The sequence below is a fragment of the Chiloscyllium punctatum genome, chromosome 2 (genome assembly GCF_047496795.1).
Source record: "Chiloscyllium punctatum isolate Juve2018m chromosome 2, sChiPun1.3, whole genome shotgun sequence".
NCBI classification, from domain to species: Eukaryota; Metazoa; Chordata; class Chondrichthyes; order Orectolobiformes; family Hemiscylliidae; genus Chiloscyllium; species Chiloscyllium punctatum.
The window spans coordinates 131,296,166-131,323,262 of record NC_092740.1 but is presented as its reverse complement, the minus strand read 5'-3'; the positions used below and the strand labels follow the sequence as shown (position 1 = coordinate 131,323,262).

The 27,097-nt window shown below is 37.4% G+C and overlaps 1 protein-coding gene across 9 annotated transcripts in view; it reads right to left on the bottom strand.

Annotated features, from left to right (window-relative positions):
* Window positions 1-27,097, bottom strand: part of ccdc171 (coiled-coil domain containing 171) — a 380,694-nt gene that overhangs the window by 113,330 nt on the left and 240,267 nt on the right. For 6 of the 9 annotated variants that reach the window (XM_072589026.1, XM_072589024.1, XM_072589030.1 and 3 more), the window contains one exon: window positions 15,126-17,923. The exons of 1 other annotated variant lie outside the window; for it this stretch is intronic. In XM_072589026.1, coding sequence (XP_072445127.1) covers window positions 17,675-17,923 — 249 coding nt within the window. In that variant the 3' untranslated portion in view covers window positions 15,126-17,674. Of the gene's footprint in view, window positions 1-15,125; window positions 17,924-18,588; window positions 18,637-23,944; window positions 24,102-27,097 lie in introns of those variants that run through there. 2 more of the 9 variants (XM_072589031.1, XM_072589032.1) reach the window with 2 other exon arrangements.

The window sequence follows — 27,097 nt, the reverse complement described above, 5'->3', positions numbered from 1 at the left end:
TTTCAGCTTTCCGCAAAGAGCATTCCCTCTGTGACTAGCTGGTTAGGTCCACATCCCCCCAACAACCTACTCACCCCTTCTGGCACCTTCCCCTGCCACCGCAGGAATTGCAAAACCTGTGCCCACACGTCCTCCCTCACCTCCATCCAAGGCCCAAAGAAGCCTTCCACATCCAAAGTTTCACCTGCACATCCAATGTCATTTATTGTATCAGTTTCTCCCAATGCGGTCTCCTTTACATTGGAAAGACTGGCAGAGCACTTTAGGGAACATCTCTGGGACACCTGCACCAACCAACCCCACTGCCCCATGGCCGAACATTTCAACTCCCCCTCCCATTCTGCTGAGGACATGAGGTCCTGGGCTTCCTCCACTGCTACTCCCTCACCACCCGACGCCTGGAGGAAGAACTCCTCATCTTCCTCCTCGGAACACTTGATGCCCCAGGGCATCAATGTGGATTTCAGCAGTTTCCTCATTTCCCCTCCCACCTTCCCCCAGTTCCAACCTGCCACCTCAGCACCATCTTCATGACCTGTCCTACCTGCCAATCTTCTTTCCCACCTATCCGCTCCACCCTCCTCTCCGACCTATCACCTTCATCCCCACCTCCATCCACCTATTGCACTCTTAGCTACCTTCTCCTCAACCCCACCCCCCCCTCCTATTTATCTCTCCACCCTGGAGGCTCCCTGCCTCATTCACGATGAAGGGCTTTTGCCCGAAACATCGATTTTTCTGCTCCTTGGATGTTGCCTGAACTGCTGTGCTTTTCTAATCTTGACCCTAAATCTTATAGGTGACCACTTTGAGAGAAATATCATTAGGAACCAGAAGGCATGACCATGTCCTTCTTTCCCATTCAGCATATGGTGAAATGTCTGATTAGACTCAAAGAAAGGAGAGAAAATGAAAATAAAAAAAGGAAAGGAGAAAAACAAAAATATTGTCTCTCATATGTATCTTCTTAAAATCTCAGTATTTACACAGGATCAGAATCAACATTTGACTATGTTCTTTTTTTTCAAAAGCTGAGGGTCTATGATGATGAGGGAATGGACTTGCAGAGTTTACAGTTATTAAACTGGGATGCTTCTTATATTATACTTAACATGTAAACCCAATTCCCTCAGTTTCTGTGCTGGCTAACTCCTACAAGACAGGAAACCAAGAATTTCATCACCATTCAGTGCATGGAATGAAATATTCAAAAACCAATCAAACAATATGCATTTTTAAAAAAATCTTTGAAATATACGTTTTCATTACTTTCCAAAGTATTATTCAATTAAGCATATCAATTCTTGACCACTGGGTACTCAAATCTCAAGTATTGAATGTGAAAAGCACAATTCAAAATGTCTACCACCAGAGCGTTTTATGGCTTCCATTCTCATGTTATTTAAGACTTCTACATCTATCAGAATTTGTTTCAAGTCAGTTAGGACTTCGGGCTGATGGTACCTGTCACAATAAGGATTCAAATATTTGAATATTTAAGTGCATTTAAAAAGGTTTCATTTACAAAGTTAAATGAGTAGGATCTTAATATTGGAAGGAGCAGTTATAATTGAGCATTAAGCAAAAGGATTTTCAATATTAAAGGAAGTTCTCATGAAGTATTAGGTACAAACACTCATATTAATTAGCTAACAAATTTAACACAACTTCTAAAATACTTTTTGCAAGAGTAAAGTTTACTCAGAAAGAACAGGGTGAGAAGGACAAGAAGTTATAATTTTGAGAGATACAGGATCTAACCAGTCACTGATGGTAAGGGATGAGCAAATATGCACAATTTCTGATCTGTTACCTGAGAGTATGGCAATTTGTGGAATAGATGGACAGAAATTTCACGTTCCCCTATGTAAGATCAGATTGGAGTGCCAACTTAAGACTGGGGAAGTTACAGTGAGAGTGATTGACAGAGTGTCAGTTCCAGGAATTTAGTTTCTCCTTGGGAATGATCTGGCAGGATCCAAGATGGGAGTGACAGCCCTTGTTGTGGAAAGGTGGCTCAGTGGTTAGCACTGGTGCCTCACAGCACCAGGGACCTGGGCTCGATTCCTGCCTCGAGTGACTGTGTGGATTTTGTACATTCACCCAGTGTATGCGTGAGTTTCCTCTGGGTGCTCCGGTTTCCTCCCACAATCCAAAGATGTGCAGGTTAGGTGAATTGGCCAAGCTAAATTGCCCATAGTGTTAGGTGCATGAGTCATAGGGAAATGGGATTGGGTGTTTTACTCTTCAGAGGGTTGGTGTGGACTTGTTGGGCCAAATGGCCTGTTTCCACACTGTAGATAATCTAAACTAAAGTTATCTGTTTGAATCAAACTCCTGAACAAAAAGACTATATTCAGAAATGTGCTGTTTCTCTTTGAAAATACTGGTGGAATAGTATCGATTTATAGCGGCTTATACTGGGAAGCAGACATAAATGTAAGTTACAGTATTACATATTTAACAAGTAATATATTTAGTTTTGTATATATCCAAGTGGATACCATATCATATTTGATCTAACATCGACATTAAATATTATTGAAAATTGAGTAATTTTGTTAGGTGATATTACATATTTCAATGAGCAACACACTGTTGTATAAAGCTTCAACATTAAAAATTACATTGCATATTTTATATATTACTGAATGGCCTCTATAGACAGCAATAGGGAAATATCTTGGATATTAAAATGTGAGGTATGGTGAGATTAGATGTTTTGGAGTTTATAGAAATCCTTCTCTAATAATCATATTATAAAAACAGTGAGTTTATTTTCCGAGTTGTAAAGGATGTTGATCCATCAAAAGGGTTAAATAAACACTAGGATAGTTCGTTACTTCAGCTTTCATTCCTCAGAAAGGTCTGTACAGATTGCTGACTTGATTTTAAGCCGATTGCAAAAGTTGTCTACTGTGTCCATTTATCTGTAATGGAACCTCATGTTTGAAGCCTGGGAACAGGTTATTGTAATGGTTTCTGTATTGCGTCTGACAACTGCAGAAGTCAGGCAGGAGGTGAGAAGAGGATTACAAGCCCATCTCGACTTATCTCTGAATACATAGTGTTGATGCCTTAGTAGGCAGGATCTGTGTGATCAAGCAGGAAATAGGAAACAGAGTTTTGATGACTTTTCCGACAGGTTTATAGCTAACATGCATTTAGGAGACAAGATGTGAGTTTATGCAGCTATTCTGTCCCTTTGTGTATTAATGTCTATGAACACACTCTCCTCAACAATTTCAGCTAAACTGATCAAATCTGAAACATTTCATCTATGTCACTGTCACTTGCAGACTATTTATTCCGAAGGATGTACTTCAAATAGGGAGAAGAGGAGTTCCATTTACATTAATTCTGCAGCAGCCATTCTCCAATGAACAAAATGTCAGGTGATGGGGCACATCACTAGTTTAAAATTAACTAACCGGGGATTTCAGTGAACACAGGCTTACATGGAAGCAGACACATCGACAAATGAACTGCCAGAGCGAAATCCAAACAACTTTCTAAAATTAAACCGATTAGAATTAAATATTTATCAAAGTTGTAGTTTCAGAAATACTGTGGCTATGAAGATGGAAGACTATTAATGAGTTGGCATTTCAAAAATTAGGTTGAAAGATACACTTAACAAGCAAAATCTGAAATATTTAAAATAAATAATTAAGATTCATTTTTCATCTCAATATTGTTAGTGATAGAGTTATTTTGAATGAAAATGAAAATTAAGGAACAGAAGTTAAGGAACTGCTTCCTGAATATGCATTTCACTGGCACTGATGATAGAAATGATCATACACATTATACAAACTCTGCTCCAAATTTTGGAAATTTGAGCAAGTGCAAAATCTCTCTCCATACTGGCTGACGTTCCACCTTGATTTGTACTCAAAACAATGTTTACTCTTTTGAACACATTACCATATCTGGGAGTCATTAGGACTTAATCTGAGAAAAAAAAATCCTTACTCTATATTACTAACTTTTGGATCTCTATGTATGTCTGAACGTGTAACCTTGTATTTGTCACATATTAGCACCAAATATTTTTCTGAATATTTCCCACTGGCTGTCAGTAGGTTTGCTCAATTGACTCAATTCCTAGCTTTCCTTAGTTAAATTCAAAAATATGCTTTGTGAATTTCTCTTCTTCCAAACATAATATCAAGTCTGGTTCACTATTTGCAAGGTATTATTTTACCAAATTGTTCATCATTTCTGGTACATTATTCATCACTAAATCTAATCTGACCAATTCCCTTGTCGGTTCTAAAACACGTTGGCCTAGATTTCACTAGAGCAGGGAATCCCATTGTCTGTTCCATTAGCTAGACTTGCAAAGTTGCTTAAGTTTGAGCCATAAATGGGTCTGGCAAGGGAAAAAGAGAATCTTTTATCTGGATGTAGTGATCAAAGGGACCAAGAGTATTTCTAGGTTAACAGGATTTCAAAGTTAACTAAGAAAGTAAACTAATGCATTTGCATTTTAATCCTTTTAACAAATCCTGCTTTTAATAAAGCTTGGGAACTTCAAACTGAATATCGTATGTCCCTTAATTAGAGCTACTTTTGGCTGGGGAAATAGCTTGTTTAAATGGAACGTGGTTGTGAGCACTCAACACTTTTAAATTGTTCATTGTTCTTGTTCAATTGATTTTTTAATCCAAACGTAGAAGATACAGTTTTTAATACAAAACAGATCATGCTATCGATGGTGGGCAATGCAGCATATGGGCCAAAGTACAGTCAGAGCTGCAGAATCCATGAGCTTTCAATTCCCGGCAGTTCTTGTTGTTATTGCTCCAGAGCAATAGTGTTGTACATTTAGGAATTTGGGGATGGGATTAGAATTTATTTCAGATGACTCAGGTTCCTAAATATATTGCAAGCAAAATTTGCTTTGCAAATAGTTTTTTATTAAGGAATGTGTCCATTGTGGGGCTTTTAGTTGGAAAGCAATTTTGTGGACTGACTTGTGATTCATGGGCCACTTGGTACCTGATTCATTCTCAGATAGCCACTGGCAATAATGAACTTTTCTTATTCGTAGTGTTATAGGGTGAAAGAAAATTGTCAAAAGTACATGATGTAAGAAAATGCATTGATTGTAATGATGTCAATCTAGGTGGACATCATAGAACAAGGTGCCTGCATCTTGTTGTTAATCTTGTCCCATCAGGGAGCCCTGACTGATAGATATAAACAGAAGCGTCAAAGGTTCTGTTCAATCTGAGAGCAGACTCTGAGGAAGCTGGACGAGTATCAAGTAGCATGGACATGTAAATAAAGGGTGACTTGGTGACAGGATACTGGCTTCTGTACAGTTATTTCAGTAACGATGCTTCTCTTTTTTTTGTTTCTAACAAGTTAAAATGTTTCCCTAGCACTTGCTAATGGTTTACTCCAAAATTCTGCATTGTCAATTTTTATGACATACGAGTAAGAAAATAAACTTTATAAATATTGTTGCATGCCTGTTATTCTCAGTATACTTGGCAGTGGATGGCAAAAATCCCAGAAAGCTTCACACATATAATAAAAGTGAAGTACTACAGATCTGGGATATATGAAATAAAAACAAAGTGTTGGAGAAACATAGCAAGTCTGGGAGCATCTGTGGACAGCAAAACAGTGAATGTTTTTGTCCAATATGACGCTTCTTCAGAAAAGAAGTGGGTTGGAAAAGTCATCATATTCCAGCCCGCTACAGTTCCAAAGAAGCAGCATATTAGACTCAAAACATTAACTTTGTTTCTACCTCCACAGACGCTTCTTGACCCTGATGTGTCTCTCCAGCACTTTTTGTTTTTAGTTTCACACATACCATATTAAGATTTCCCTGTTAAAAAAAAGTCTCCTGAATTTATCATGGGTTTCCATTGTTGTTTGGGCCAAAAGGGCAATTGTTTGGGTTAATGCTTTGACCTAATTCATAAATTGATTTTTTGTAGAAGTTTCTCTATGGCCCTTTGTCAATTCTGATAGTAAGGCAAAAGTGAGGACTGCAGATGTTGGAAACCAGAGTTTAGATCAGAGTGGTGCTGGAAAGCACAGCAGGTCAGGCAACATCCAAGGAGCAGGAAAATCGACACTTCGGGCAAAAGCCCTTCATCAGGAAGGGCTTTTGCCCGAAATGTCGATTTTCCTGCTCCTCGGATGCTGCCTGACCTGCTGAGCTTTTCCAGCACCACTCTGATCTAAATTCTGATAGTAAGCCAACATATAGGAAGAAATAATGACTGCATGTTATCGATCCATCACTCAATTTCCTTGTGAGTGAATCTGAGATCGGTAAATCTTATCTGGCTTTGCACTTTTAGTCCCAAGTCAAAAACTTATAGGAAGGCAAATGGGGCCCTTGTGGTGCAGTGCTGGTGTTCTTTGAACAGGTAAATTAGAAACTATCTAAAGGAAGGCAAATAAAGATTCAAAGTACGAATGGTTGATTTTCCACATTACTTTCAAAGAGCTCACAAGGAATTTAGATATCTAGAATGCAGGGTGTACAGGACAGTAATCCATATAATTTGGTATAGTTTGGTAAAATTTCTGAGTGTCTAAAAATCACTGTTATGAGACTGTTGATTTAGATCGTGAGGCTATGAATTTCATTTCCTGATCTATGTTTGAAACAGAAACTATGTCAACATTCCAGATTAGATTGAAGCGGTAGACGAATAACAATTTAAAGGATATGTAAACTGTGTGGGTAAATGGGATTATAATAATTATTTGTTTTGTTTGAAGAGCAAATGCCAATACTGACAGGTTGAGCCAAGTAGATGTTTTCAAGTCGTAACTTCCATATATATCAATTTATTAATTGGGTCAAACCATATCAATTTTTCTAATTGAATTGAGCTACTCTTCAGAATTTCAGGATGAGGACAGACTCCCTCACCATGTCCTCCTTGTGATGTCAGACTACACTAGTCTAAAATTTAAGATCATATATGCCACTCGAGTATTACAAATTAGCTGGCCAATGGTTTATTCCACGTTTTCTCATTTGTCCCACAGTGTGTGGGGCTGTTAGGTAGATTTATGAATTCATATACGAATAATGAAATTTCCATTATTGGATTAAATGTTTTATAAAATGGCAGTCAAATTACAGATTAATTATCTGGGTGGGAATTTCAATATCCACCACCAAGCTCAGCACTCGTACTACTGATCAACTGGCTGGGTACTAACGGACAGAGTGCTAGACCGGATCTGCAGCAGGTGGTGAGGGAACTGACAAGAGAAAAAAAATGTACATGACCTCATCTGTGCTAATTTGTTGGCTGCAGATGCATCTTTCCATGACAGTATCGGCGAGTGACCACCGTACAGTCCTTGTGGCATTGAAGTCTTGCTTTTGCATTGAGAAAAACCTCCACTGTATTGTGTGGTACTATCTCTGTGAAAAATGGGACTTCGAATAGATTGGCAATTCAAAGACATCTATCAGGCACTGTGGGCCATCAATAGTCCTGGAATTGCTCTCCAGCACAATCTGCAACCTCATGGCCCAGCATATCCTCCACTGACTCAATGCCATCAAGGCAGGGGATCAGCCTGGTTCAATGGAGAGTGCTGGAGGGCATACCTACAATGAGGTTTCAACCTGGTGAAGTTACTAAATAGAACTACTTACATGCCAAACAACATAAGCAGCAAGTGATAGACAGAATTAAATTATGCCAAAACTAAAAGATTAGATGTAAGCTCTGCTGTCCTACCACATCCAGACATGAATGGTGGTGGACAATTAAACAACTCACTGGAGGAGGAGGCTCTACAAATATCCCCATACTCAATGACAAAAGAGCCCAACACATCAGCGCAAAAGGTTGAAGCATTCACAACAACCTTCAGCTAGAAATGTCGAGCAGATGATCCATCTCTGCCTCCTCCAGCATCATAGATACCAGTTTTCAGCCAATTTGATTCACTCCGCGTATCAAGAAATGGTTGGAGACACTGGATATTTCAAAAACTATGGGCTCTAACCACATTTCAGCAATAGTACTGAAAACCTGTACTCCAGAACTTCCAACTCCACTAACCACACTCTTCTAGTTACAGTTACAACATCGTCATCTACCCGACAATGTGGAAAACTGCCCAGGTATGTCCTGTACATAAAAAAGGACAAATCCAACCCAGCTATTTACCACTATTCTATTCTCAATCATAAGTAAAATGATAGAAGGTGTCATTAACAATGCTATTGAGCAGCACCTGCTCATTGCTGTCCAGTTTGGGTTCTGTCAGGATCACTCAGTCCTGACCTCATTACAGCCTTGGTTCAAACATGGATATAAAGAGCTGAATTCCAGATGAGATGAGGTGAGAGTGACAGCCTTTGACAACAAGGCCACATTTGAATGAGTGTGGCATCAAGGAGTTCTAGCAAAACTGAAATCAATGAGTACCTGGGGACAAACGTTGTAGGTTGGAGTCATACTTGGTTCATAGGATAGTTGTGTTGTTAGAGGTCAGTCATTTCAGTTCCAGGATCTCTCTGCAGGAGTTCCTCAGGGTAGTGCCCTGGGCCCAACCATCTTCAGCTGCTTCATTAATGACCTTCCCCTCATAAGGTCAGAAGTGGGAATGGTTCACCAATTATTGCATAATGTCAGTACTGTTCACGACTCCTCAAATAGGAAGCAGTCTATTTTCAAATGCAACAGATCTGGACGCTATCCAGACTTAGGTTGACAAGTGGCAAGCACCATACAAATGACTATTACAAATAAGACACAATCTAACCATCACCCCTTGAATTCAATGGTGTTACCATCACTGAATTTCCCACTATCAACATCCTTGGGGTTATCACTGACCAGAAAGTCAACTGGACTAATCGTATAAACAGTGGCTACAACAACAGGTCAGAGGCTAGGAATACTGCAGTGAATAACTCATCTCCTGACTCCTTAAAGCCTGTTCATCATCTACAAATCAGGAGTATAATGGAATATACCTCACTTGCCTCAATAAGTATAGCTCCAAGAGCACTCAAGAAACTTAATACCAACCAGGACAAAGCAGTCTGCTTGATTGGCACCACACCTACAAACATCCACTCCCTCCACCACTGACACTCAGTAGCAGCATTATGGACTATCTACAAGATACACTGCAGAAATTCACCAAAGATCCTCAGATAGCACCTTTCAAACCCACAATCACTTCCATCTAGAAGTACAAGGAACTTGCAGTTCCCCACCAAGTCATTTACCATTCTCACTTGAAAATATATTGCCATTCCTTCACTGTTTCTAAGTTAAAATCCTGGAATTCCCTCCCTAATGGCATTGTGGGTTAAACTACAGCTTGTGGTCTGAAATGGTTCAAGAAGGGCAACCAGAACTGGTCAATAAGCGCTGGCCAGCCAGAGATGCCCACATCCTATGATTGAATTTTAAAAATGCATGTCAATGGTTAGATTGGGTGAAGCAGTCCTCGAACAACCAAAAGGCTGAGAGTTAATTGAAATAATTCAGTTTCATAGATGTTTGTCAGGTAAATATAAAAAGGAATGTGGAGCAAATCTGAGCAAATGTCGCTGAGGTACAGATCAGTAACAAGCTAATTAAATGACTTTGTGAAGTCTGTACCTGGAAGACAAATATTTGTTATAGTGGAAGCCACATATGGATATATAGCCATCAGACAGAAAGAAATGGAAGGATATAATGAGATAAAGGGGGTGAAGACTGATGGTAATACAAACCAGTGGGGCTGAATTCTGTTTCTATGTAACTTTACCTGAAAATGCTTTTATAACATTGCTTTAGAGCACAGCACAACTCTGATGGCCCTCTTTGCTTTGTTGGCAGGCTGTTGCCAATGATACTGAACAGCTTGATAAAATGGATGAAACATGACAGAGTAGGTCAGCAGTAACACAAAATAACATGTAATTCAATTTTGAAACGAGACTAATGTAAGATACCTGGATAATTTTCCACATGTCACCAGTACTGCTATGTGTTCTATCAAAGAACCATTCACATGTTACGAACTGAGACTTCACTGATCCAAGACTAAATGGCACTTCATACTTTCTCTTTTAACCATTAAAAATATTTTTTCTTTGCCATTTACTTGATATGACATGTATAGATTGACTGTTTTCAAATAAAGATTCCTTTTCCATGCAGCCATTTCTGATTTCCAGTCTACTATGAAGATTTGAAAGTGTCTAATACATTTTGGCTTTTCTAAAAAATTCTCAGACAGTTCAAGGATTTCATTTTATTTTACATTTGATTTATGCAGTTTTTCAAAGCCACAGTTCAGTTTTAATAATCTCTTCACAAGAGTCAAAAGATATTTTTCAGAAACCACATAAGAGTTATTTTTATTCTAAACCAACACAAAATACTCTCTTCCAATTCAAAACACTAATACAATTTAAAAGGTCTTCTTTATTAATGTGCACTCTCACAAATCAATATGGATGTACAATAAGATGTTGGTATCATAATCTAAGCTCTTAATAATTTAACTACAATCTGCTAAACCACCAACACATTTCATGAAACCAAGGTTTTTTTTTCCTCTGTTCCTAAATTACGTTCTCATGTCTGTGTTTCAATGAGACTTGAATGTACATTCTGAATGAAATACAAGACAGCAAAGTGCCAGGCCAGAGTGGGTAATTTGGTACATTGATAAAAATTGGAATGTATAGAAACTGCTGATGCAGAGATAAATGAGGGCTGATAATGCTGGCTTAGTGATTTATTGTGACCAAATTAGTGGCACCATCCCGTGCAACTATGCATGAAGCATGACCTTAATGCTATCTCAGTGACAGAGAAAAAGGAAGTAGGATAAAAATTTGTATTGATCTGCTGATGGGAGCAAGCTGCAAGTATGAAAGCAATGACTTCACTGATATCATACGAAGGAAGAAACACAGTAAGTGAATTGTCTGCATGTTTAAAAAACTTTGAGATCCATCTAAAGCTTTTTCCAATTCGTGAACATAGGAACTCTTTTAATGATTATATTCAAGTGCTATTGCCCGCAAAGAATTTTGCACTTGGGGAAAGATACAAATAATCTTCAAGACATTAGCATCAGGTGACTGACATTAGCATCAGATGATGCAGTTTGTATGCCGAGGTCAACTCCTAACAAATAAGTTACAGTAGTTTGCCTTTTACATGCAGTTAGTTTAAATGAATGACTTTCAAAATCTAACATGTTTGATCATAGATCTGTAATGCAAGATATTGTGCCCGTCAAGCCGGTTCCACCATACAAAAAACACAAGAAATTGCTCTCAAGTAAAAAGAGACCCTTTGCACCTTAGCCCCTGGTTCTAGATTTGCCTACAAGGGGAAACATTCTCTTAGCAATGACCATATCAAGTGTTTTCAAAATACTCTATATGTTTTGAAGACAGAAACATATTCAAGATGCTGATATCTGTGCCCATTTTTTCTCCCCACAGTGAGTTCCCAGTCCACATACTCAATGGATGAGTTACAGGCAGATGGGAAGGAAAGAATTTTGGTATCCATTTAGTGAAATATTGGCATAATCTTAATGTGGAGACGATTGATCCAGTTCACACATATAGGAGAAAAACACAGGACTGAATTTACTGCCTGCCTGCCTGATGCCTGGCCCTCACCAAGGTGAGTTTAGAGACAGGTGGACATTTAACTCAGCTGGAGGGTGTTGGATAAAACTTCTTGTCTCTAGCCTGAAGAAAGTTTAGGGACACACTTCCTACCGTGCCATGCTGAGTGGACAAGGTCTAATTCCATTGCCACTAATATTCAAGTACTTGTGGGAAGGTCCAAATATGAACTCTGGCATATTTACTTGTGAGCTACGGGGTACAGGGAGCAAGTCCCTTGTTCAATAAGCACTCGGCCTTTCTACCTGGGATCTGGTGGAATTACCCCCATGCCTTGCAGCTTACATTCACCTCCCCAATTCATGACCCACATCTCACCCTGGTCTATGGCCCCTCGGGGATCCTGGAATACTACTAGGTGCATTGCAACACTGCCATTGCTCCCAGTGGCATTGCACAAATGGATAGCTATTCAGATTGCTTGAAGCTCTAAAACTTTGCCTTGAATTACTTCTAAAACCATTCCCACCACAGAGGTTAAAGTGACAGGTTTACATACTGTTCTTTGAGCAAGGGCATAATATTTGTACTTCTCCAGTCCCCTGGTGCCATCACTTATCTAAGGTTTAAAGATTAAACACAGTAACTCTGCAATTTGCATTATTGCTTTCCTCAGAGGCATCTTATTCAGTTCAAAAGTGACTTAATAACTTTAATAAGACTATATTTCTAATATCTTGGCATTAAGACTGCATTTAACAGAGTGTGGCATCAAGGAACCCTAACAAAACTGGAATCAATGGATATCAGGGGGCAAACTCTCTGCTGGTTAGAGTCATACCTGGCACATAGGAAGATGACTGTGGCTTTTGGAGGTCAGTCATATCAGCTCCAGGACATCACTCCAAGAGTCTCTCAGGATAACATCCCAGGTTTGATCATCTTAACTGTTTCAATGACCTTCTCTCCGTCATAAGGTCCGAAGTGGGGATGTTCATCCATGATTGCATAATGTTCAGCACCACTCATGACTCCTCAAGTCTAAAGCAGTCCATGTTTCATATGTAACAAGATCTGGATAATATTCAGGCTTGGGCTGATAAGTGCTGCAAAAATGCCAGGCAATGACCATTTCCAATAAGAGACAATTTAATCATCACCCCTTGACATTCGATGATGTTGCCATCACAAATCCCCAGGTATCAACATTTTGGGGATTACCATTGTCCAGAAACTCAACTGGACTCACCACATAAACACAGTGGTTACAAGAGCAGGAATACTGCAGCAAATAACTCACCTCCTGACTCCTCAAAGCCTGTCCACTTTGTAGAAGTCACAAGCCAGGAGTGTGATGGAATGAGCCCCACATTTCTGCATGGGTGCAGCCCCAACAACACTCAAAGAAGCTCGACACCATCCAGGGCAAAGCAGCTGCTTGATTTGCACCATATCCCTAAACATCCACTCGCTCCATCAGTAGCAGCAGTACACTCAGTAGCAGCAGCGTACAATCTACAAGATGCACTGCATGAATTCAACAGAGATGCTCAGACAGCAATTTCCAAACTTGCAACCACTTTCATCTAGAAGGACAAGGGACACGGATACATGGGAACACCACGACCCACAAGCTCCACTCCAAGCCACTCACCATCCTAGCTTGGAAATATATCAGCATTTCTTCTGTCAATAGGTCAAAATCTGGAATTCCTTCTCTAAGGCCATTGTGAGTTAACCAACAGCATGTGGACTGCAGCAATTCAAGAAGGAAACTCACACCTTCTCAAGGGCAAGTAGGACTAGATAATAAATGCTGGCCAGTCAGTGACACCCATGAGCTATGAATGAATAATAGAAAATTTCCTTTTCATCAATTTTTAGCCCACCCTGTGGCTCATTTACCTCCTCGGCCACTATGACGTTTCCACATGTTCTTTCATGGTCAAGATAATATTATGAAAGATTCAAGCTCTGATTTGTCATCTTTTTAAAACCATTGTTTCCAGCAGAATGACTAACTGGACATTTCAGACAAATGGAAACTGAGATGTAAGTGTTATATTTACATCGGCTTTCTGTCAGATTAACAGCACAGTATCAGACTTTTGCTCTGCTGAAGGGCCTAATAAATAAACAACTGGTAGGGCAAGCAATTTTGTGTAACACACAAAAATGAAACTTGGAGGATTAAAAGAGAGGACAAAGAGATAGTAGTTAATCAAACACTTAACAATTATTAAGGTTACTAATTTAAATTCCAAACAAATATGCTCCAATAATGCACCAATAAAACCTTGACTCAATCACCTTAAATTAAATTGACATGGCAAAATGAAAACAACCTCTGACTCATTATGAAGTTGGGAAATTTACTATATATGTGTGTAAATGTATATAAAAAACTACACACACACACACCTGCCATCATACAATAAATGCCACTAAAGATGTGAAGCGAAGTTAAACAAATTCTGATGTTCTTATATTTCAAAGCATTAAATTAGCATGTGCTGATCAATGTCACATCAAAATCTGAATCTTGCTTCAACATTAACAACCAACCTTATATTGGGTCATCCTTCCTGAACTTGCATACCAGAACAGAGAGGATTTCCAATTTTTGGTCAAAATCTGAATACTTGACAATGAACTCAAATTCTCTATCTTTCCTAAGTCCCACATTGAAATATTAATGGATCTTATATAATGGTTATGTTGGCCTAATAAATATGCAAGGAAGGATACCTTGGCTAAATTGGTGAGCTGCTCTCGTACAGGACCTCTACCGACTGTGTCAAAATTCAACTGTGGAGGGAAAGATCCTGTGACTCACACAGCACCACCAGCCAAAGAGGGGGAGCAGTGTTTTGATTTACCTGCAGCTAAACACTTACACCTCAAGGGTTCCTCAAGATGGCAGATGTGATCAATTTGATCACATGCCCATTCAACCTTGGAAACATTTGCTGATAGGTTAAGATATCTTTAAATACTCCTCTTTATAGTGAGCCCCCCACCCTGTTAATTATCTTTATCTCTTTAAGTTTAATTTTCACACAATTCTATCCTCCTAAGTTCAGAATAATTATGTGAACAAGAACAGGCTGGCAAATTGAATGCTATTTGATCAATAGTTGAGGGCTTAAAACAAGGCTAGCCAATTTAAAATTGAAGACAGGAATTGCTCCCAAAGACTTTGTGCTGAGAATATGATTTGATTTTTTATAGTTTCAATCCAAAATGATGGGTTGAGTTAAAATGGTAAAACAGTATTACCAACTTGTTCATTGTTAGTCAATCTGCTACCCTGTTGTTAGAGATTGCAGATACGCAAAAATATGTAAAAATGACAAAGATTCGCAAATATCAGCACCAAAATGTAGAATACCAGACATATGATAAAATAATTCACTGCTTCAATAAAACATATAACATGAATTTTTTAATAAATAAAATAAAACATTCAGCACATTTCAACCATCATTGATGATAGCAAACAAAGTATAAAATTACATATTTACACAGATAAAGAAAATCAACTAAATCAATCACTGCATGAAAAAGGAAGATAAATGCAGATTCTGGAAATTAAACCAAAAACAACTTGTGAGGAAGTTTTTAGATTTTAATACAATAATTAGAAATCCAGTAAATAACAGGTTTCAATATGATTATCATGTACGAGTCAATGATTTATTTTGGGAAACAGGAAATGCTGCCTACACTATTTTATTGTCAAATTCTACTTGCTAGATCTGGATATTGAACCAAAATGTAAACTTAGCCCATTTGTTAATTCATAAGCCTCAACAGTGGTCTCTGGCCAGCCAGAAACTATTGGGCAAGCGTAGATTTGCAGCTTCTGGGTCCTAAAAACTATTCGTCAAGTCCTACTCTTCAGAGGATACATTTGTGCTTTTCACAGCGAGGGTTAGAGGTAAGGGTCACACATTTGTCCTTTATCTGTGCCTTCTTTCACCCCAGATTCGGCCAAACTGAGTCCCCAGTTTGGCTTTCTCCCTTGCTAGCTATAGATAATCAGGGAGGTGGCATGGCTCTAAGTGGCAGCTAACTGAGCTTTTTAGCAGACGAATTGAGAAGATCCCTAATGAACCTTTTTGCCCTTTAACTGATAAAGGGGACAAGGGAGTAATTATCCTTTCAAAGCCAACTTGTGCAATTATTTCCTCTTGTTGCCACCTCCGGGGGAGAAAATTGTACCTCATTTTAGTAGTTTTACTGCACAGCCACTTTTTTTCTTGATGATCAAACGTGTTTCAAACTGGCAGGCAAATAGTTTGCATAAAACATGCCTCATAATATTTCAATAATTTAATAAAGAATATTGTATTGTTTCAATGAGAAGACTTTTATAAAAAAATGACTGTTCCAAAAATCAAAAACTGATTTAATTTCATGGTGCTCTCAGTGACTGTGTAAAAGAGCACTGTATGACTCAATTGTTCAGTTTTTAAAGAAATCTTACAAATTCTTCATAGAATTCCAGACAAAGTAATGCTTGCACCTATGGGGTTAAAGACATTAACCAATAACAGTAACCCATTAAACAAGGGACTATATACTGATTACCAAATGAATATCACTTCATAAATTGCAAGCACCTAAAGGCTTGTCAAAGATGTTGCCAGAACCTGCCTTGTGGTTAGCACTCAGTTCCTTCCTGCCTGACCTATTATTTGATATTTGACCAGTTGGTTGCAAGACACTTGCTCTTTCGAGCTGAAATGTCACAGGGGCTTCATGTCAACTCCCTGACATCTTGGCCTGACATGAGCCTTTTACTTGTGTGTGTTACAAAGCAGAAAATGCAGGGCAAAAGCTACAGTTCCAAAACGATGCTTGTGTTGTTTTTTGGTGGTGGGGAAAGAGAACAGGGGTTGTGTGGAGTAGGGGTTAATCAACTATGAGATTCGAAAATTCTTGTTTCTATGTTTTTCTTCTTTATTTAATCATCCACCATTTAGGTTTGCTCCCATTTCCATTTTGATGCTCCAATATATTCCCTTTAAGACATGGATAGGTTAAAATTAAGAGGTATACTCTATCACTTCAATAAAAATGAATGGCAATCTGTACATGTTTGTTATGAAACAAGGTGAATCCAGTGACACGGTTTTACTCCACATCTGGTACTGAAGTGCCTAAATTCAAAATCAGAGTTCTGCAGTGCCAGTCAGCATCTGGAGCATGACTTGGGGTCAGTGTGATTATCTTAACTGCAATGGTTCCAGGATACTAAGCCAGTTTCTATGTGCCACAAAGGCCAAAGTAGCAATTACGTCAAAAAGTCTGTGAACATATTAAATGGATTAGTTACAACAGTGACACTCATTCAGGAACTGACCTTGCACAGTACATAAACATGTCATCCCCATTCCGCACAGTACAGTTGTTTCACCTTTTCTTAACAGACAATAACCGATAAGGGGATGAGATTGAGGGTCTGTGGGGACTAGATCCAACAGTTAACTCCGTACGTTCAACTAGGCAATGCTATCATCATGTAGCTCAGTGAGAGGCAATCTGACCTTCTCACATTGACCAGGAGTGACATTATTGTGCTGAGAAAAACCAGTCACATCATCTCTGCTCTGCACAACCTGTTTAAAGTTTGCAACTAAATGCTTGTCTTCAGTTCAGTTGACAAGAGAGAAGAGGGGGCTCAGTGAACCATGGCAGGGCTGCCATGAAATGACAGGAATCATTGGTATACATTTCAAATAGCTTTAGTGATCCTATTAAAGTGCTGCATCCTACTTTGAAACAGACATGTATAAAAAAACTTTGATAGATAGAGACTGAAATGGCTTATTGATTTTAAGCCTATGCAAAATTACTTAAAATGTGTCACTTTTTTGCATTTAAAATATAGCTATTCAATAATAAAATGAAAATTAAACATAAATAAGAGATGATCTGTTTAACCACACATACAAGCTCAAAAAAGGTTTTCAATCAATTACTCTAACATGAATGCAGGTTTGCTTATAATTGCCCTCATATCAAAAGAGCTGGTGTTTACTTAATTCAGACAACTGCAAAAAAAAATAGACTTTACAATTGTAATCTAAACGTACTATGGAAACCATCGTGTTCTGTTTTCAAGGATCCAGTGGATTGACTAACATGGAGAGAGGATGAAGATTGGGAACATGGTCTATTTTTCTGTGGGGTCTCCCTCAGAAAACTGTGTGAAGTCTCCATTTCTGGCTGCAAGGGGCCAAATTCCTGGCTTCTCTTCTCTTGTGACAAGTTTGTTTGTGAATGGCAAGCGTATAGTTGATCGAAATGGGTTCTGATGGACTGCATTAAGAGGAAAACGGGGCATGTGGGAAGGCAGGGGGAAGGAAATGTGGGGATGGAGAGAGAGATGGTGAAAGAGAAGGAAGAGGAAACACATAAAAGATTTAAACAATTTGTATAAACGGTGCAATTACAAATCTAGATGCTTGCTTTCTGCTATGCAAATCTATCCTTCCCATTGAAACTGGTATAAAAAGGTAAATTAACAATTCTGTACAACATGAGGTCATTTAGAAAATGCAAGCACAGAAAGTGACTAGAATGCTTTATAAACTAAAAACCTGCCTCAGTAAACACTGATTTTCCAAAGCAAAAACTATAACTATTGGCTTTCAAAACTCTGAATCCATATCCTATATATAATTTACAATAATGGGAAAGAGGTAAAACGAAAGTCTATCTGACTGATGATCGCCATAACAATGTTATGATCGAGTCTCTGACGATAATATACATGGGGTGTGAATTCCTTATAAGTCTCTCAATACACTAGCATAACTGCAGTATAAAATTAGATTTCTGCTGAACCTCCTGCAAAATTTCACTCCCACAGCAGGAAAAGCATCAAGCAAATGTATTCCAGCTTTAGATTCTCCACTTAATGTACAAATATTATTAAATGTGCCTTCTAAAAAACATTTTTGAATAGATTCCCAATAACCTACCTAAACCAGATTTATTCTGGTTTTGGCCAATGAATAAAGAAGCAGCATCTGCAACAGTTGAAAGGGAAAAAAAAGAGTTTTAACCTGCATTGAACCGTTTCCAAATAGATTTTGAGCTTCTGTATGTGATAAATGAAACTTCCCCAGCAGAAGACATCAAGGTAAAATGCTGGGAGGCATTATTCAGAGTTAAAGGGGAATGGTTCTCCATCTGTTGGCAGGAATTTTTCCAAGGAGTATAATTTCTACAAACTTTGCAGAGAAGCATTCAGTACACATTCCCCTTTCACAGAAAATTTGTGCTCAGATCACTCTATCCGGTCAGACTGCCGTCAGTGCAAATGAAAACATTTTAATACAAGATTAATAAATAAGAAGGATTTTAATTATGCTGTTTTCAGTAACATCTCCTTACATCTGTAAAATTACACCAAAACCTCTTTACAAAGTTTGTTTCTCCTTACCAAAAGAATTATATCCATTCCATTTGTGAGAGTTCAATACTTATTAGATTACAAAAATATTCCCTGGTACTTTTCCAAGTGGTACAATTTGGTCTCTACAGAAACAGTTACTTTGGGCTCTAGAAAAATAAGTTCCTAGACTTTTCTCCCACTGTGTAAAATGGAAGATGTTAAGCTGAACAAAGGAAGTACAAACACAAAAGTATAGTTTCAGATCTCCACATATTACTACGGATATACTCATATACATTTTCAACCATTCTGGCATATAGTACTTCTCTATTATGACAAGATCAATGAGCTTGACATTATTATGTGTACTGAAAATTTTCCAGATTTAATCTAGGTCTTTCTAAGTAAATACAAGTGCAAATAATTCAAAAAACAAGTCACTTCTAAATATATCTGGTTTTCTTTTCGATTTGTTTCTCAACTTGATTTAAATGTTTCTAAACAATTCTGTTCTTTCTCCTTTATCACAGCACTAAAGTTCCATTTCCTTCATTGAACAAGTTTTGAATTGCATTTTACTGTCAGAACATTCTTTTCACATTGAACAACAAGGAAAGAGAAATTGGACCATTTACCATCAGTGAAAAGCATTCTCTGCATTAGTGAAAGGGGTTGATTACATGCACATCTTAGCTCAAGATAACTTGTCAAATTTATTTAGATCTGATTTGTCTCTGAGACAGATTTGTGCAGGTAACATTCTGTTTAAGAGTACATTATTACATGTAGAAATGAAATGCATTCTTTGCATTAGGCTACATAAGGTATCTTAAACAACTTGCATTACAAGTCAGGCTTATCTATTCACTTCACCATGATGAATCCACATAGATGTTTAAGTCCAAATCATTTGACGATTCAACTCAGCAGAATTCTTCATAATCATACATGTAATGTGATCCTTTCTGCCCCTCTGGGACTATGACATGATAAGTGGAGAGGCCATAACGATTTGTACAGACAGTACTGTCTACATTTGCTGGCAATAATTATTCAGATCAGGCATCCTTCTTTCCACAAGCATTTCCATTGTCAGACACAACAATGTTTCTGAATGCCAGTTAACAATTCCCATCATGTCAAAGTGAGCAATAGATGACTTAGAATTCACTTTAAACTTTTTCAGCTTCTAATTGCTAAACCAGATTCTTCACTAGGAACAAGATTGAAAACAATGTTAAACTTCTTTTCACGGTTTACATTATGCCAGGATTTATGGTTTAGTCTCGATAGCTCTAACATTTTCAACACATTTTGTATTCCAAGTTAAAATGAAGTTGTGAGAGCCACAACTTGCAAATTTTAAATAAAATTAAAAGTTAATCGGTGTAATTTACCATGAAATGGTAAACATCCATATAAGAATTAAAATCTAAAATCTTGAAACCTTTTACTTCTTTTCTATAATTAATGACATATTTTTGAACATTTCTATTGTCTGCTCATTCTGCACTTGTTTCCTCATTTTCCAACTAGATTTCATGTAAAAATGTTTATCTCTGTGTAATTCTTTAATCAGGAATGGATAGCTGTAACCATGGCTTTAAAACTAATGATTGGAAGTTTTCCATCATAGAATAATCAAATATCTCTTGATGTGAATTACTAAATGAGTAAAACAGAGTTATATATTTTAAAATTTCATTCTGTATAGTAATCTGTAAATTGTAATATTGAAACTTCTTGAATGTAAGATTAGTCTTTTTACAGGAGTTCAGCTAATTTTACCATAAATTATGTTATCAGACTAACCACCACATCAAGTTGTGATGCATTACAGCAAGAAATGATGTTACCACTATTTAGACTAATTGGAGAATTATATTATTAAGCAATGTCCTCATGCCAACTGATTCTATGCTACTCACAATCACATAAAAGCAAACAAGTTTTTGAAACAAACTAAAGTATGAGTCAGCTTTGTTACAGGATCAACAGTAATTACATTTAACCACAGTTACAAAATTTAGTCTATAAAAATGTAAAAATAAATACACTGTGTTTCTCATGGTACTAATTTTCCTATCTCTGATCATAGATTTAACACCAAAAAGCTGATCATTCCAGAAATTCATAAGTCTTTTATAACGTTCTTTCTCATAAATATTTAATTGTTTTTAGCATTTCAGTGAGATTACTGTAAAAATACAAGATATAAAACTTTAATTAAAGCACAAATTTATTCAAAACTGATGTGATCTAATTCAATAATTGTTGGAAAAATGCTGTAATTCATTCTTTGCTGTAAAACCAAAATTCATTATGAATTTTAAAGAAAGTTATCATACTGTAAGATTTGTTTATTTGTTAAGATAGCAAAATGAATGTTACTGGAAATGATATCTTGCACTTTGCAGCAAGGCATATTATGAAGCATCCTCAGGTCAGATAGGACAATAATACAAATAATCCTAAATTGAATCTAAATCATGGTCTTAAACAAAAATATTCATTAAACACACCATGCACAATTTTCTATTCACAAATTACCAAGTGGAAACATTAAACTGGGAACACAATTAACTATATATTTGTGCAAATGGTACAAGTTATTTAGGAATAGATACTGAAGTTCCCAGCAGAGCCCTTAGTAGCCATTACAAGAGATTTTGGGTGAAATTGGTTCTTGACATTGGAGAGGAAATTGATGATAGCCATTTTACATTACACCCAGATTTCTTTTCCACTGGCAGATAATGGACAGCTAATTTTCTATCGCCAATTGTAATCCTACTGTCAAAGATCAAATTCACCTATCTGGATGAAGTAAACTTGTTTGCAAGCAACTCTTGTACTGGGAGATGAGAGGAAAGTCCCTTTTATAGTGGTCCCAAAAACAGGATGACTACATTGTTGAACAAATAGTTTATTTCTCAATTGACAAAAAGAAATGTTAAAATTAGAAAATAAGTTAATACATATTCAATTAGATTAGACTGTACACTAATGTAGGTATATGTCAATGAGATCAAACCCAATAATGTGGCAAATTGAAATAAAAGTTTTTTTTTAACAAAATCACATTTAGGGAAGGGGAATCTTTGTACTGTAGCAAGCTGCAGCGTAGTTTAGATCATAACATTGCCTTGTAAAACAGAAATTCCCTTTACATTATTAGCCTTGGTGAAATACTGGCTTAGTATGTTACTACTTGGGTCATTAAAATGTTATTAGATTTGTAAATCTTTTTAAAAGTCCTTTTCATGTAGATTTTTAATATTATGCTATTTTATAGCTTGTAGCTATCTGTAATTCACTGAACTTCAAAATTCAAACTTTTTTAAAGCTTGATGGCTTATCACTCTAAGTACTGTATAATGAGTTGAAATAAATTTCCTGTATTTTAAAATGTAAATTAAAAAAGAGGAATGCATTTTTAAACTTAATTTGTCAATTTAGTGGAATCAACTAATATCCTATTTGATATTATAAATCTCTGTCCACAAATTTGCATTTCATCCAGTGCAATCTTTTTATTTAATGGTGGATTTTGTAAAATTAGAATTATTAGTCAAATATTTAATTTAAAGGAATGGTTGAATATAACTAATATCTTGCATAGTGAATCATTGGGTCATTTCAAGTAGGAGAAAATACTTCCCTATTTGGTCCTGTTTTAATATTAAATTGTGTGCATTTTCTTTCAATGAAAAGATTTAGTTACTGGTTTGGTGGTGTAAGAAAATAATTTACTCCTAGAAGTTTACATCACCAAAAACAGCTACTTCTAGTCAGTCTAAATAGTTGAGTAGGTAACACAAATGTTGTACGTCACATAAACCCAGAATGTGTTAAGTACATTCAATTGTTTTGTCTGACTCAATTACCTTATGTAACAATGTAGTTTAGAATTTTTTTTCCATCAACCTGCCTATTAAAATTTTATAGTGCATATTACCTTAGCAAAATATAATTAATAATACCAATGGAGATAGTTGTTTAAACCAAATTAGCAACTAATCAGGTCATTTCTCACTAAATCTAAAGGCAAAATTGTACAAATAAATAACTTGGTATGTGTTTTGCTGCATTTATATTGGATTGGAGGTACTAAAATATATAATACGAAGACAATGTCAAGAATTTATTAATAGATTACACCTTTTAAGAATCCATAGTTGATTTCCAAGTTTCAAAATGTAACAAGTGGAGAAATTATTTATTTTTCACACAAATCCCTTTTCATAATCTCCTGAATGTCATATGATCGCATTCCACTGATATAAGGAGCACTGAAATGCTTTGTCCAATCATTTGAATGCCGGAACTTTGAAGAACAGAAATAAGAGTAACAATAGTTGACATATACAGCATGAAAGCTGAGGTGTCTGCATGCAATAATGCTAGAGTCTGACACTAACCCACATTTCAGCTCTCTAACAGTGCTGTAGTCCATATGAACTTTGTGACAGGCCTCTGTCTCCTCAGACACACTTGACTGGCTCTCACTGACATTCAACTGTCAGCTAGCAACCCTTTACCATGCCCCTAACATGCTCTACAGCTTCACCCAATTAACTCGCTTTCACATGACATTGCAGCAAAGAGCTTCATAATAGGTGGTCAAGGTGCAAGGCGCTCATCTGGCCTCTGACTGTTCACGAAAAGCAAGAAGTTTAACTACCTTACTTCTGTTTGCTTGTGGTGAATAGAAAAGTATGGGCCCTATACAAATCGCTTTCTTTTCATTCTCTAAAAATCTTATTTAATACAAAATGACACTACAATGTAAATCTGTCAAATAATTCACTTTCTAATCAAACATAAGCAAACATTATAAATTTGGGGTAAAAAATAAAAACCTTAAGTGCTTTTAGATTATAATTTATGTCTTCAAAAAACTCAAGGGATTGATCACCTTAATACAGTTATTAAGCAGATTGTTAATTCATAAGCAGTTAAACCAATTTATAATTAGGACTCCGATTAAAAATTCACCTTTAGCCCCGCAAAATACCACTGACTGAATCCAGTGGGATGTAGAAGGTCATGGCAAAAGCTTAACTGCACTGATAGTGCTAAACATCATTAAAGCATCTGAAAGACAATTGTAAAATTAAGACAAAGTCTGGTCAAACACTCACCAGTTATTTGATCTGGCACTTTGAAGCAAAATTGTTGATTAGAAATTTAGAACTGGACAATCTTGAAAACAAATGTATGCGTTTACAATTTTGGGAAAGACCACAGCTTGTAGCATTTCCTTGCTTTTTCTTAAAATGTTCTTCCATTTTGTCCCAATGATATTGGGAGATACGGTAGTATGGGCCGTGAACACTAGCAATCTCAGCAAAGTACCCATTGTTCTTGGTGACTCTTAACAGCACATATCAAGTGACTAATTGACTGCAAAAAGTATTGTACTGAAATCTAGTCACATTAGCTTAGGTCACTTTACATACAGAGTCATAGAGCATGGAAACAGATCCTTCAGTCCAACCAGTTCACACTAACCATATTGCCAAACTAAACTAGCCCCACATGCCCACAACACTTGGCCCATATACCTTCAAACCTTTCCTATTCATGGACTTCTCCAAATGTTTTTAAATGTTGTAACTGTATATACGTCCACTACTTCCTCTGGCAGTTCATTCCACACACGACCCATAAGGGTTACCCCTTATTTCCTTTCTAAATCTTTCTCCTCTCATCTTAAAATTATACCCCTTAATTTTAAACTCCCCTACCCAAAGGAAAAGACTATTGTTATTCATCTTACCTATGCCCCTCATGATTTTAAAATCCTCAATATGGTCACCTCTCAATCTCTTATGCTCCAGTAAAAAAAAAAGTCCTAGACTTTCCAATCTATTTTTGTCTCTCAAAACTTCTATTCCAGGCAACATCCTGGTAAATTGTTTCTGAACCCTCTCCAGGTTAATAATATCCTTCATTAACAAGATGACCACAACTGCACAAAATACTCCAGAAGAGGACTCACCAATGTCCTATACAACCTCAACATGATGTCCCCACTTCTATAACTCAAAGTTTTGAGCCATGAAGACCAGCGTGCTAAACATCTTTTAAATCATCCTGCCTAGCTGTGACACAAACTTCAAAGAATTATGCACCCGAACCCCTATATATCTCTGCTCCATGACACTACCCAGGGTCCTAACATTAATTGCGTAAGCCCTGCCCTTGATTGTAATACCAAAATACAATACTCACCTTTATCCAAATTAAACTCCAACTATCACTCCTCAGCTCATTGACAAGCAATCAATATATCTTTCTAATCGTAGATAACCTTCTTCACTGTCCACTATACCACCAACTTTAGTGATATCTGCAAACTTACAAACCATACCTCTGATATTCATCCAAATCATTTATAGAAATGTAAAAAAAAAGTGGACCAAGAACCGATCCCTGTGGAACAAAGCTGATCAAGGGTTTCCAATCCAAAAAGCAACACTCTACCGCGATCCGCTGTTGCCTACCATAAAGCCAATTTTATATCTAATTGGCAAGCTCACCCTGAACCCCAAGTGATCTAACTTTACTAATTAGGTGACATGTAGAACCTTGCCAAAGACTTTAACAAAGTCCAAGTAAACAATGTCTACCACTCTTTCCAGCAGTGATTAGAGTCATAGAGATGTGCAGCATGGAAAGACACCGTTCGGTCCAACTTGTCCATGCCAACAAGATATCCTAACTTAATCTAGTGCCATTCGCCAGCACTTGGCTCAGATCCCTCTAAAACCTTCCTATTCATATACCCATCCAGATACCTTTTAAATGCTGAAATTGAACCAGCCTCCACCACTTCCTCTGGCAGCTCATGCCATACACACACCACCCTCTGCATGAAAAAGTTGCCCCTTAAGTCCCTTTTATATCTTTCCCCTCTCACCCTAAACCTATGCCCTCTAGTTCTGGACTCCCCCACCCCACGGAAAAGACCTTGTCTATTTATCCTATCCATACCCCTCATGATTTTATAAATGTCTATAAGATCACTCCTCAGCCTCTAACGCTCCAGGGAAAATAGCCCCAGCCTATTCAGCTTCTCCCTATAACTCAAATCCTCCAACCCTGGCAACACCTTTGTAAATCTTTTCTGAATCCTTTCAGGTTTCGCAACATCCTTCCAAATAGGAAGGAGACCAGAATTGCACGCAATATTCCAAAAGTGGCCTAATCAATGTCCTGTACAGCCGCAACATGATCTCCCAACTCTTATACTCAATGCTCTGACCAATAAAGGAAAGCATACCAAATGCCTTCTTCACTATCCTATCTATCTGTGTCTCCACTTTCAAGGAACTATGAAGCTGCACTCCAAGGTGTCTTTGTTCAGCAACGCTCCCTTGGACCTCACCATTAAGTTTATAAGACCTGCTTTGATTTGCTTTTCCAAAATGCAGCACCTCACATTAAACTCCATCAGCTACTCCTTAGCCCATTGGCCCATCTGATCAAGATCCCATTATACACTGACATAACCTTCTTCGATGTCCACTATACCTCCAATTTTGGTTTCATCTGCAAACCTACTAACTATACCTTCTATGTTTGCAGATATAAAAAGGGACTTAAGGGGCAACCTTTTCACACAGAGGGTGGTGCGTGTATGGAATGTGCTACTAGAGGTAGTGGTGGAGGCTGGTTCAGTTACAGCATTTAAAAGGCATCTGGATGGGTATATGAATAGGAAGATTTTAGAGGGATATGAGCCAATTGCTGGCAAATGGGACTCGATTAAGTTAGGATATCTTGTCATTTATATAAATGACAAAAAGTAGAGGACCCAACACCGATCCATATGGCACTCCACAGGTCACAGGCCTCCAGTCTGAAGAGCAACCCTCCCACACCACACTCTGTCTTCAACCTTCGAGCCAGTTCTGTATCTAAATGGCTAATTCTCCCTGTAATCCATGAGATATAACTTTGCTAACCAGTCTCCCATGAGGAATCTTGCCAAATGCCTTATTGAAGTCCATCTGGATCACATCCACCACTCTGCCCTCATCAATCCTCTTTGTTACTTCTTCAAAAAACTCAGTCAAGTTCGTGAG